This window comes from Calliphora vicina, chromosome 3, assembly GCF_958450345.1.
Source record: "Calliphora vicina chromosome 3, idCalVici1.1, whole genome shotgun sequence".
NCBI classification, from domain to species: domain Eukaryota; kingdom Metazoa; phylum Arthropoda; class Insecta; order Diptera; family Calliphoridae; genus Calliphora; species Calliphora vicina.
Window position 1 is genome coordinate 92,519,261 of NC_088782.1, and position 13,919 is coordinate 92,533,179.

Here is a 13,919-nt window from a genome sequence, read left to right on the forward strand (position 1 = left end):
TGACAGTCCAGCACATTATCGTCTAGTCTACACTAAAAAAAAAAAAAATGTTTCGACAAGGTTACGACAACTATACTATGTTCTTTGTAACAATATATTGTTGTCGTAAATATTTAATTGTTGTTGTAATTTAATTCCAACCATATTTTAGTTACTGTCCACGTTTATATTTTCATCGCAATTATAAACATGAATATGGTATTCGGGCAACTAAATAATGATAAATATGTAAACATATTATTATTATGTACAATCATTAAATGTTAAGTTTCTATATGCGTTGTGAGTGTTGGTGTGTATCTAAGCAGTTTTATTTTTACAAGTAAATTTTGAGTGTCTGTAATTCCCATTCGCTCTATAGTTTTATTTGTATTATTATCTTTAATTTTCCTAGAGCGAATAACAATAAATTTCAGTGAATTTATCAATAATATTTTAATTGGGAATTTAGTACATTAAAACTAAAACTTATTAAAATTAAATTTTGTATTTCTAAAAATGAATTTTAATATAAATATGATTACTTTGGGCCAATCAATCATAATGATTTGTATCATAATTTGATTATTTCAGAACATATTATGATATTTAATGATACTAATAATGATCATAATATGTTTTGGACTACAAGCATAAATCTGATCATAATATGTTGCACTTAGTTTTGGTTACCACAACCATGTTTTTTCTATGCGTGTCACTGTGGTTCCAAATCAAAATCTAGGTGGACAAAATTATTTGGCGCTCTTTTTATATAGAATTGGTGTCTCCGATTCCAAAAAAATGTTTAAAAAATCAATATAAACTTTTTTCATGCTACAGTAGGGTCTAGACATATAAAAATCAATAATAAATAAAGAAATATTTCTAAAAATTCCATTCCGTAAAAATTAAAAAAAAAGTATTTCGGCGGGTGCTGGCGGCTATAATTTTTTTACAAAGACATTCCCCAGAAGTTTCTGTAAATGATGTATATAGTCATTGTACGGGCTTCGACGGTCTTTTTTTTGGCAAGCTATATAATATTCTTAGAAAAAATATCAGTTATTTGAGACAAAAGTTTAAAGGACTATAACAGGAAAATGGAGATGCCCATAAATATAAGATATACACCTAATAAAAGCCTATATCAATGTTTATCTATGTTTTGAAGCATGAATTTTTATATGGTAAAACAATTGAGATATATCTAATTTAGTAAAGAAGTAAAATATTAAAAAAAATTAAAGAAAATATGATTCCAAATTTTTGAACTTCTGGCGATTGTGTTGAGAAAACGAAATGTCCAATTGAAAAACCCATTTGTATTGGAGGAGAGCAGATTGTCAGCTTCCGAAAAAATTCGTTTTTCCAAATTCTGAAGATACCAATTTTTATAATTTTGTCCACCTTGATTTTGATTTGGAACCACAGTGCTGACAAAAAACTTCATTTTAAAATTAAAACTTATTTAAAAACAAGTAACAGTACTATATTCGGCCGTGCCGAATCTTAAATACCCTCCACCTAAATATGATGGTATAAAAGGTGAAATAATATAACAATTGTTAGAAAGACTGGTTTACGCAGAAGATATTTTATTTCAAATGTACAAAAAATTGTATCTAATTCAGCAATTTATAACTGAAATTCCTATTAGAACGTTTGACACAGTTAATTATTGTCTTTTAATTGAGAAATTGTCGTCTAAATTTAATTTTTCTAAATCTTCGTGTAAATTATTATTTTCTTACATATGTAACCGTAAACAGTTTGTTGGAACTGGGTTAAACGATCTACAATATCTGAGTGTCAAAGTGCCGCACAGTGGTATGAGAAAAAAAAGAGGGAAAAGTCCGATTTTAATGAAATTTCACATGCGGAAAGGGGAAGTGTTGTCGAGTTTAAGTCTGGACCTCATGAAATGAAATTTAACAATTTAAATTTAAACAATGTTATAAAGCAGAATTTCCATACAAAATTTGAATTTAAAACATTGTTTAAATTTAAAATTCGTTTATGAATACGGCCTTTAATAATTAGTTAATACGTTTGGATCAACATTTTTCCCTTTTAACCTCCAGTGAAGAAACAGAGTATAAAAAAGGGTATACACATATATTTAGACAAATTTCAAAATATTTGGTTGTGGGACTTATGCGGGAGCTATGACCTATTATGATTCGATTGTCATAAAATATTTTTACGTGATTTTTATGTATTTATATGAGAGCTGTGGCCAATTATGGACCAATATTCACAAAATCCAGTATTATGATTTTCGAATACAAATTACTGATCTGTGTACTATTTTGGTTTAATATATGGATGCTATGACCTATTATGGTCCTAAGTATTTAAGGGCTATTTTTGTAGAATTTCATATAAACAACGCTATTAACAAGAGTGGACCTTATGTGGGAGCTATGCCGAATTATGCACCTATATTTAAAAAAATCTTGCAGTACGATTCTTGGATACAAATTACTGATCGGTGTAAAATTTTGGTTGAGTGTAGATTTTTATGGATATTTGTGCAGGGTAATGTGTTTTCCTGAAGTAGTTCTTATATGGAGGTTATGACCAATTATGGGCCTATCATCATAAAATTTGGTACATCGATTTTTGTATATATTGAATAAATTTGTTTTGAATTTCAATCTGATAACTATATTTGTAAGAAATTTATGAGGATATTAGTGATTTTCGGGAGTGTACCTTATATGGGAGCTATGGTTAAATATGGACCGATATTCACAAAATCCAAAAGTATGATTACTGGATTCAAATTACTGGATCTGTGCGTAATTTCATTTTGATATCGATATGTTTTTAATACTTTTTAAGGTTAATATCTTTTTTCGGAAATGGGCCTTATAGGGGAGCTATGACCAATTATCGGCCAATCTGCATAAAATTTGGTACAGTGATATCTATATATATGAGTATAATTTTTGTCGAATTTTAACATGATAAATGTATTTATAAGAGATTTATGAGTACTTAACTGATTTTTCGAAGTGGATCTTATATGGGAGCTATGCTCAAATGTGGACCGATATTCACAAAATCCAGTAGTATGATTTCTAAATATAAACTATGGATGTGTGTGAAATTTTGTTTTGATATTGATATTTTTTAGATATTTATGTTGGTTATTTTGTTTTTCGGAAGTGGTCCTAATATGGGAGCTATAACCAATTATAGGCCGATCTTCATAGAATTAGGTACAGCGATTTTGGTATATATGGGGATTATTCATGTCGAATTTCAACTTGATAGCGATATTCATAAGACATTTATGCTTATTTAAGAGATTTTCGGAAGTGTACTTTATATGGGGGCTATGGCCAAATATGGGCCACGAAAAATTTTGTAATATAATTTCTTTTACCACGAAACTTATTTTTGCTGAATTTCATGTGGATATTCCTATTCTGTAGGCATTTATAGACCATAGAACCATATTTCGGGAAGAAATTTGTATGGGGGCTAGGAGAAATCATGGACCGATTCTTATAATTTTCACCAGAGTTACTTCTTTTATCATAAAAGTGACGAGTGCAAAATTTTATGATATTAGCTGCAATATATTTACAAAAAATGTCCAAAAATATGTGAAAATTATCAATTTTTTTTAGGTTGTCCCACATTTTCATTCATAACTTTGGTTCCACTGTACCGATTTTGCTGATTTTCAATACCAAACTGCTTAGGACAATAATAAACTCTACTCTACTAAGTTTGTTTGCGTATTTTGGACGTGAGCGTGTTTTACACAGACGGACATGGCCCAATCGACTTAGAATTTCATAAGGATCAATAATATATATACTTTGTTGGGTCTCAGATGAATATTTCTCAATGGTACACACGGAATGACAAACTTATATATACCCTCATTCACCACTTATGGTGGTGGAGGGTATAAAAAACACATTGAACAATAATAGACCGCCATTGTATGGTGTAGAACACTTAAAAAAATTAAATTCAAAAATTAAAAATTCAAACATGGTCTAAAATTTAGAGCATTAAAGCATTAAATTATAAACAATTTCAGTTTGTCCAAAGACTAAAATCGTGGTCTTTTAAAAAAAAAAAATTAACATTCAAAACAGTTTGCTTGATATCGTTAAAAGGATTCATATTAAAATTTATACAGCAATATCTTTTTAAATTCATTGCATTTAAAAAATCCCTGAGTATGAAAGATTTGATAAAAAATCCCTTACAAAAAACTAAATTATTAAGAGCGTATTTAATTTAAGAAGGACATTTTAAATAGCTTAACTTTAAAATATTTTCACTGCTTTTATACATAATTATAATTTTAAGATAAATTCCAAAATGTAATAATTCATTTCCAAGGATGAATACATTTGTATTTTAACAACAAAATAATGTTTTTTAGTTTAATGATGTAAATTAGATACCTATAAAATTTACATATTTATAGGGAGGAGGGTGGAGTGCGTCTTACCTTTCCTTGCATAATCAGCCTTATTGTTAATGTAACCGATGGATCATCATGTTTAGTTTGCGTACTTGTGTTATTGTCCTCCATTTTAACTGTGTATGTGTGTGTTTATTTGGGGGGCTGGGCTGGGCTGGGTTGGTTGGTTGTTTTTTTTTAATTTAAATTTGAATTTATAAATAAATAACTTTGTTATTTAAAATGTTTAAATTTTTGTTGTTTATTTGTTTGTATATATATATTTTCTATATAAATATACTACGTATGTTTTTTAATTATTTATTTATTTAATTTATTTATAACAATAAAATTGTTGTTTGTTGCTGTTATTTTATGCTCCTGGTTGTTTGCTCCTCTGGATTTGTTTTGTATTTTGTTGTGTCCAATAAGAAACAAATAAATTTGGTAACAATTATATAAATTAATTGGTGGTGTCTTTTATCGTTTCATTTAAGCTCCTCTTGGTTTTTTTTTATTATTTTCTTTATTGAAATTTGTTGAAATGTATGCTCTGTTTTCTTTATTTTAAATTTGGTTGATTGTGTTGTTTATTTTTTATTTATAAAATACAAAAAATAATACGAGAGAGTTAATAATTATCTTTTGGATTTAAAACCAAGTGAAAAAATACATTTACACAAAAACAATAATATGCTTGGATGTGTCTATGTATGTCTGTTAGATAGATGGTGATAGATGGATGATAGTTTTCAAATATCGTGGTTCCTTGGTAAATTCTTTAGCCTTTTGACAAGTTTTTGTAATTTGTTTGCGAAACAATAAGATGTTCTTGAGACTCTGGCAATTTTTGGTCAAAAAATAAAATTATTTTTATGCTTTAGATTAGAAAATTCTTTTGTATTTTTTCAGTTTTTTTTTTCTTTCTTTTTGGCGTTAAACAACAATTAGTAGAGCTGTAATGACTGAATAATAAAGCAGCAGCCTTGGCGATGTCTTCTGTTTAAGATGTTTTAGTTTTTTTCTCTTACAAACGGGGTACAAATTATGTAGACATTAATTGCTGTAAAGAGATGAAAATACAAATAAAATAATTATAATTAATTACAATTAATTATGGCGTCGTAGACGTACTTTTTGTCTTTGTCATTAGAGGCTAAAACGTTAAACACAAACTCGTGCACAATCATACGTAAAATATTTATTATTTTAAATACTCGTACATACCTACATACCTATACAATACAACATTTGATAAATTATTATAATTTTGATTCTTTTTTCTTTTTGTTGGTTGGTTTTGTTAAATTAATTTCGTTGTTTGTTTGCCTAAAAAATTAGCATGTATTTTGCTTGATGTAATTGTGATGCATTTGCCTGAATTTAACTAATGGTTTGTGTTAATTTTTAGTCTTTTTCGTTAAGATATATTTTTGTCAATCGATTAAAGTCGAAGTGCAATGCAACTAATGGCGGCATGTAACTAATAGAAGCAACACAACAAAGCTTCCGGCAGTCAACATTTGTTGTCTATGTTTGCTTTTTTGTGTCCTCTCTTGTGATTTCTTCTTTTTTTTCGTAATTATTCTTATTTTTTTTTGGTTATTTTGTATTTTGTCTAATTTAAATTTGTTTCGAATTTATCTTTTTTTAATTTAACGAAAAGTTGTTTATGTAAAATTTACAAAACTTTGAACGTGCGCCAAGTTTTTTGGGAATTAAATAATGTGTGTGTGTTTAAGAATACATTTTGTATTTACACATATTTTTCTAATTGTCTCTCAAAAGGCGTAATGAATGTATTTAATTTTCAAATAAATTGTATCTATGCATAAGTCTAAACTTAAGTATAACAATGTTGGTACAAAAAGGATTGATTTTTATCTAATACATATTACAACATTTATTTTTAATTTTTCAATTTTCTTTATAAAGTTATTATAAATGCAATACTCTTGTGTTTCAACGTAATGAAAAATGATTGAAGACTTAAGCCAAGGACTCGGGTAGGAAAGTATTTCAACAAATTGGTTAATTTTTAGAGTCAAAAAGATTATTAAAGTTTAACATAATTTGTTCAGAATTTTATACATTAGAGCTTTTTTACAAAAATTAATGTCTAAAATTGATCTCTGTCATCCAAATGCAGAAAATTTGAGAAAAATGGGACAACGCACAGTGGTATAGAAAAACAAGTAAGAGAGCTATATTCGGCTGTGCCGAATCTTATATACCCTTCACCAAATTATACTTCAAAATACAAATTTTAAATATTTTTAGGTAAACAAAATTTATTTTTTTTTAATTTTTTGGAAAAAAAAATTTCGAATTGTTATTTTAATTTTTTTAAATTTAAATAAAATTTTTTTTTTTAAATTTTTTTTGGTGAAAAAAAGAATTCGGGTTAAAAAATATTTTTTCCGATTTTGACCCATTGTATGTCCAACTTACAAAGGTCTTTGAAATATCTATCATTAGACATCCATATTGTCTATATTAATGACTTAATAATCCAGATATAGGTCAAAAATAGGTAAAAAATCGAGGTTGGCCTGGTTTTTACCTCATATCTCAGCCATTTGTGGACCGATTTTGCTGATTTTAAATAGCAAACTTCTCGAAAGCATGTCTGACAGAATTATTGAACATTTGGTTCCCGAAGATATCTGGGGTCTTCAGAAAATTGATTTCAACAGACAGACGGGCATGGCTTAATCGAATCCGCTATCTATAAGGATCCAGAATATATATAATTTATAGTATATATATTCTGGATCCTTATATATACCCTTCTCACGAAGGTGAAGGATATAAAAATTGATGGAAATAAATCTGTAACTTCTAGAGGTTTAGTCTATCTACTAGGGTTCCTACGCGGGAAAAAATTTCCGGGAATATTTTTTTTGGTAATTTTCGGGAAATGTCGGGAATTTCTTCATAACTTTTCTTCTAAAAGTTACAATTTTCATTCTATTATATTCAAAAATTTCTCGGACTACGCATGTTTTATAGATTTAACATAGTCGAAATTCTTCAGTTTTCTAATTAAACAATATCAATTAATAGGGGATTTTGGCTATTTTTCAAAAATATATAAAACTTTTGAGAATTAAAAAATTCATGGAATACTCACGTCTTACGCCTACGACAGTTTCGTTATAGATTAAAGAAACAGTTTGAATTTTATCTTTAATCAAGCACGAAACTGTCGTAGGCGTAAGACGTTTACGCCAACCACGATAAGGGTGACTTTTTTGAAAAATATGACAAATAAGGTTTTTATTGATTGTTTGCAAAGATACAAATTTTTCAAATTGAAATTATTTTTTAATGAAATTTTACAGTTATATAGATTTTTCTATTGAAAATGAAAAAATAACAACCAATTTTTAAATTTATAATCAGGAATCCCGCAATTCCCAAAAAAAGTGTTGAAAAATCCCTAAATGGGATTTTTTTTTAGTTTTTTGGCTCTAATATCCATACCAGGGGCGGGGATATCGGAACCCTTTACAAAATAATTAAGAACATATGTGACCATCTAAAGTTGGTTACTGTATTTTTATATCGACTATGCGATTTAAGAATTTTTGCGTTAAATTTAAATTTTAAATAAAAAATAGGCGTTATTTGGATGGACCTGGACCCCTCGGACCAAACATTTTGAAATTTTTTTTTTCAATTAAAATATTTTACGTAATGTTAGCTTTTCAGAAAATATAAATTCCTTTTACATCTTCTTAGACATTTTTTTAAATAACTTAAAAAGAAAAAAAGTACTTTTTTTCCCAAAAACAATTCTTCTTTGCTCATGTAAAATTTCATCAGATGATGGAGCTTAATTTTAGACTATGATAGCATCAACCATTGAAAAAGGTCAATATAAGGACCACCCTAATGGATATACTATTTTCTTTGTCTAGAATAAGGATTACTTGGGAATTTACAATACATTCAGTTTAAAGACATGTTTATAAATATATTTTCTATTCAAGCAAATCAAAGGAATTAATATCACTCAATGTAAGAGTTTATGTGTGGTGCTGCCTCGATATTTACGTTTATTTTGCACATTTTGCGTATCTGTCCATAATTTAATGTAATTGTTACAACGAACAACTGTAATTTCCCAGAGTTTTTATCTATTTTTAAATAGAACACTTAGATACTTGTACATAAAAAATAAGACACAGACAATAACATACATACATAAATATATAGAAACATTAAAATCCGTTGACGATTTATTCACCATAAAATGTGGATCTGTGTGTGTCTCCTGTAAGATTTATGCGTAAAAGGCAAGGAATCTAGACGAATTTTAAATTTTAAGTATTTACGTTTGATTTTATTTTACTTTGCTTTGCTTTACTTTACTTTACTTTACATTATTTTACTTTAATTTAATTTGCCCAGATTTGTGCACGGCTAAATGTATGTCTATCTATGTGGTAGTAGTTTAGCTATTGATGAGGATAAATTTAGAATAATCCCATTTTTGTGTGTAACAAGTTTTATTTTTAAAACATGTAAATTTTCTTTTAAATAAATAAAATAAAAAAAATTAAGGCGACAAAATATATTATTCTGGCAACTGAAATTCCTTTTTAAATTTGTTTAGAGTTTGTTTTTTTTTTAATTTATAAATAACTCTTTTGCAAACTAAAGCAAACGAATGTTTTATGCGCTTGATATTCTTTAATATATAACACAAATTGGGTAGATCGGTTCTATATCGGGATAATCGCAAGTAAATTGTGTTTTATTTATTTGCATGAATATACTTGCATACAACAGTGCTGTAGAATATATGGGATTTAAAAATAACATAGTGATACAAAAGTGAACGAAAAAAATATGCAGAAATATTTGTTGGAGTTCATAGAGTATCGAGTACCATAGATCAATCACTTCGTTTAGTGAAATAACGGTATTCTTACATCATCAAAACGTCAAAGATATTTTATGTTGAAACTAATCTTAAAATTATTTATTTTATTTGAAAGATATTATTTTTACATTTTAAACATAAACAGATTTGTAAATATCGTTATGAAAATGGCTGATTTATTAATCGATATTTATTTCAATAAAATAAGAAAAAAATATGTTGGTGCCTCAGGATCAACTTAGAACGTGAAAAAATGAAAATTGGTTGAATAAAGTGCGTTTCTTGAAACTTAAACGACACTCAGTGGTATAAAAAAAATGAAACCCTTAAGCTGGAGGTCCACACCACGCGTTCTACGCGTTTTCGCATTCTACGCGGCTGTCAAAAAAGTAGAATTAATGTATTTATTTGGTGTAAGTTTCACGCACAAAAGCGTAGGATGCCTTGATGCATAGAACGCGAAAAGTAGATCTACTTTCTACTTTTGTAAGCATCACAAGCGGCGCTCGTACATAACAGCTGATTTTGACAAGTCCTTTTGTTTTAATTTGTTTATGTAACTTGAAGCGTAGAATGCAATATGAAAGGCACGCAACGCTTTGACGAGTCCAACTCTCAATTTTTTCAAATTACTTTATCACATATACGGTTACCGTGTGAGCTCAGAGAAATGTAAACAAATAAAATGTCTTGAAATTTTAACTTTTAATTTTTGATAAAATAACGCATTAATTGTTAAGAAGTTTCTATTTTGCACAAATCAAGAAAAAAATATTTTTGGAAATTCTGACATGTAATTATACCCTTCACCATGAGTGGCAAGGGTATATATAAGTTTGTCATCCCGTTTGTAATTTCCACATTTTTCATTTGCGACCCCATAAAGTATATATATTCTGGATCGTTATAGATAGCGGAATCGATATAGCCATGTCCGTCTGTGTGTTGAAATTTTCCGAAGCCCCCAAATAACTTACATACACGATTCATACATCAATATCTCCGAAATTCTTCCGGCTCGGTCGCTAATTAAAATCGAGAAAATCGGTCCACAAATGGCTGAGATATAAGGAAAAAACTAGGACAACCTCGATTTTTGACCTATATCTGGATTACTAAGTCATTAATATAGACAATATGGATATCTAATGATAGATACTTCAAAGACTTTTGCAACGACGTATATAAGACCATAGTAAGTTGGACATACAATGGGTCAAAATCGGAAAAAAATATTTTTTAACCCGAATTTTTTTTTCATAAATTCTTTTTCCAAAAAAATTAATTAAAGAAATTTAAAAAAAAATTAAAAAAAAAAATTTTTGACTTTGTTTAAAAAAAAAATATTTTTAAGTATAATTTGGTGAAGGGTATATAAGATTCGGCACAGCCGAATATAGCTCTCTTACTTGTTTTTTGTTATTGTAGAATTTAAACTATAGGACAGAGTTACAATTTTTGGTATTGAAAATTCATACAAATTCAAATTTAGAACATATTTATAAAACTCTGTTTCCTGTAGAAAATTTAAAAGTTACCAACACATGTGTAATTTTGTTACTCTCACATGTTTAGAGTTAGGTACTTTTTTACTAACACATGTATATAGTTAGGTACTGTTGTCAAAGAGTTGGACCACTTGTTATTCTTTGGTGTGGACCTCCAGCTTTAGTCCGATTTGAATGAAATTTGGCATGCTCAAAGAAGTTTAAGTTTTGAATGTTGACCGCATGGGCATCTTGGGTCTGTTCAGTTTTTAAAACGATCATATTTCTTTGGCTGTGTTTCGATTCAAAGAATTTACACATAAGAATCTCCATTGAGCACTACAAAAAATCAATTATTATCAATTATCTCTTATAACTTAGGAGATATTCGCATATGAAAATTAAATTTTCAACATTTTTGCCCACCCTACTCTAGTTTTTTGTTAACAGCGGGTTCAAATATTTCCAGATTTTCTCCATTTTTCTTTTATTGGACTAACAATAAATGTATATTTCAAACAAAAAAAGAGAAGTTTAAGTTCAAAGTTATATGCATTTGAATTAAAAAAATGGCGATTTTTCGCTACATTTTGGGAAAAAAGTACTTTTTTTTTTAAGTTATCTAAAAAAATTTAAGAAGATGTATTCGGAATTTATACTTTTTTTGAAAAGCTAAATTTACCATAAATATTATAAATGAAAACAAATTTGTAAATTGTTGATACCGAGAGAAACAGGACCATCCAAAAAAGCCTATTTTTATGTAAAATTCAATTTTATTGCAAAAATTCTGAAATTGCATAGTCGATATCAGAATATAGTAACCAATTTTAGATGGCCAAATATGTTCTTAATTATTTTGTAAAGGGTTCCGATATGAAGGTAAGGTTTTTAAAGGCATTTTAGCGGTAACTGGTATTTTAGAAGCGAGCTGAAAAAGTATATTAGGGTCAACGTCAGCTTAGTTTTTTTTTACTTGGAAACAAGTCCAAGTCCCATGTCCAATGTTAACCTGAAGTCAAACATATCGAGAGCCTATATTCAAAACCATATAAAAAACACAAATTTTCAGGAGTGAGAAAAAACTGTTTTTTTTTTGCGTATTACTTGAGTTATTTTTTAAAGCAACTACTGAATCTCACATATAATTGGTTGCAACATTTAGTGCAACATTTTAGCATTATTGTGGACTTTATGATATAGAGGGTTTTTCTTCTCAAAATGTTCAATGTTATGCATGAAAATGATAAGATGGAGGATTTTGCATTTTAATAAAATTAAATTATTTTGACATCATTTATGCAATCTGTCAGTTTTTAACGTGATTTATTTAAGATTATTAATTAAGAACATTAGATAAAAAAATAACAATAAACAATATTAAACGAAAAGTTATAGAAAAACTGTTTTTTTTTTTGCTTTTTTTAAGTTTTTTGGAGTTTGAAAAAGTACACACTTTTTTAAGCAAACTAAATGTAAAATATGTTCATGGTAATTCTATTCAAAATCGGCATTCGCTACTTTGATAAATGATTGCCTAGATGAGGGCTGTTTTGCTGAATATTTTACCATCAAAAATTCATTTTCGTGCAAATCAAATATAGAGGGTTTTGAATATAGGCACTAGATATTGTTTTTATAAAGCTTAATAAAGAAAGATTAAGAATTTTATTAAAAACAAGTAAGAGAGCTATATTCGGCTGTGCCGAATTTTATATACCCTTCACCAAAATATACTTTAAAATAAAAATTTTTAGGTAAACAAAATTTAATTTTTTTCAGTTGTTTTTTCTAAATTGTTTTTTAATTTTTTTTTTTTTAATTTAATAATTTTTTTTAATTTTATTTATTTTGGTGAAAAAAAAATCGGGTTAAACTATTTTTTTTTCCGATTTTGACCCATTGTAGGTCCAACTTACTATGGTCTTATATATAGGTCAAAAATCGAGGTTGTCCTGGTTTTTTCCTTATATCTCAGCCATTTGTGGACCGATTTTCTCGATTTTAAATAAAACCGAGCCGGAAGAATTTCGGAGATATATTCGTGTATGTAAGTTATTTGGGGGCTTCAGAAAGTTGATCTCAACACACAGACGGACAGACGGACATGGCTATATCGACTCCGCTATCTATAACGATTCAGAATATACAGTGGTGGCCACCAATTTAAGACAAATACTTGAATTTTTTTCATCAACTGAATTTTAATTGCGATAGAGCCAAAATAAAAGGACCTCTGAGGGTATGAAATTTATTATTAATGTTTCTAGTTTCTGAAAAATGTTTGGAAAAATCGGTAAAACATATATGGACAAAGATATGTGGAAATACGTTGACCCACCTCAGCGAACATCCGCTGTTAATAACATGATATGAGCGAAACTAATGGAACTAAAAATACGAAATTTAGTCCGAATATTTTATAATAATAAAAATATAATGATATAAATGTGAGAAAATATGTTTATTTAAAAAAAAAATGTTTTGGTCAAGTTGTAGAAAAATTTTATGTGTTCATGATGAATATGTATGAATTGTCACAGTCGAATAAAACACACTTGTGTGTTAAAACAGTCCTCATGCATACATATTTGTGGAAATATTTGAAAAAATAATTGACAATCAAGTGGAATTTAGCAAACAATTTTTGTCTTAAATTCGTGGCCACCACTGTATATACTTTGTGGGGTCGCAAATGAAAAATGTAGAAATTACAAACGGAATGACAAACTTATATATACCCTTGCCACTCATGGTGAGGGTATAAAAATAAAACAAACAATTCGTTCTCAATTTAATACAAAATTAATAGCTAGAAAATGGAGTTTATAAGTGTAATCCTACGATATTCGGTTGAAAGGCTAATCAGCATGAACTTGTTAATGATTTGCAATTACCGAACAACTTACTTTTCAATGACTACTTCATACCACCAGCATTACTTGCAGGGTATATACGTTTAAAGTTCAAAAATACGATAACTTAAGTGATTCACAGTGTAGTTTTGAACTCTATAATGTGTCTATGTGCAAAATAATTGATTTAAAGCACAACCCAAATAATAGTGCTTAATATTTGTCTGTGTAAAATATCATCAATATAAATATGACTATAAATCAACAAAATA

The 13,919-nt window shown here is 28.2% G+C and overlaps 1 protein-coding gene across 8 annotated transcripts in view; it reads right to left on the reverse strand.

Annotated features, from left to right (window-relative positions):
* The window catches only part of mub (poly(rC)-binding protein mub), a 189,472-nt gene that overhangs the window by 53,586 nt on the left and 121,967 nt on the right, over positions 1-13,919 (reverse strand). For 5 of the 8 annotated variants that reach the window (XM_065504826.1, XM_065504821.1, XM_065504823.1 and 2 more), the window contains exon 3: positions 4,463-5,477. In XM_065504826.1, coding sequence (XP_065360898.1) covers positions 4,463-4,546 — 84 coding nt within the window. In that variant the 5' untranslated portion in view covers positions 4,547-5,477. Of the gene's footprint in view, positions 1-4,462; positions 5,620-13,919 lie in introns of those variants that run through there. The other 3 variants (XM_065504828.1, XM_065504827.1, XM_065504822.1) reach the window with 2 other exon arrangements.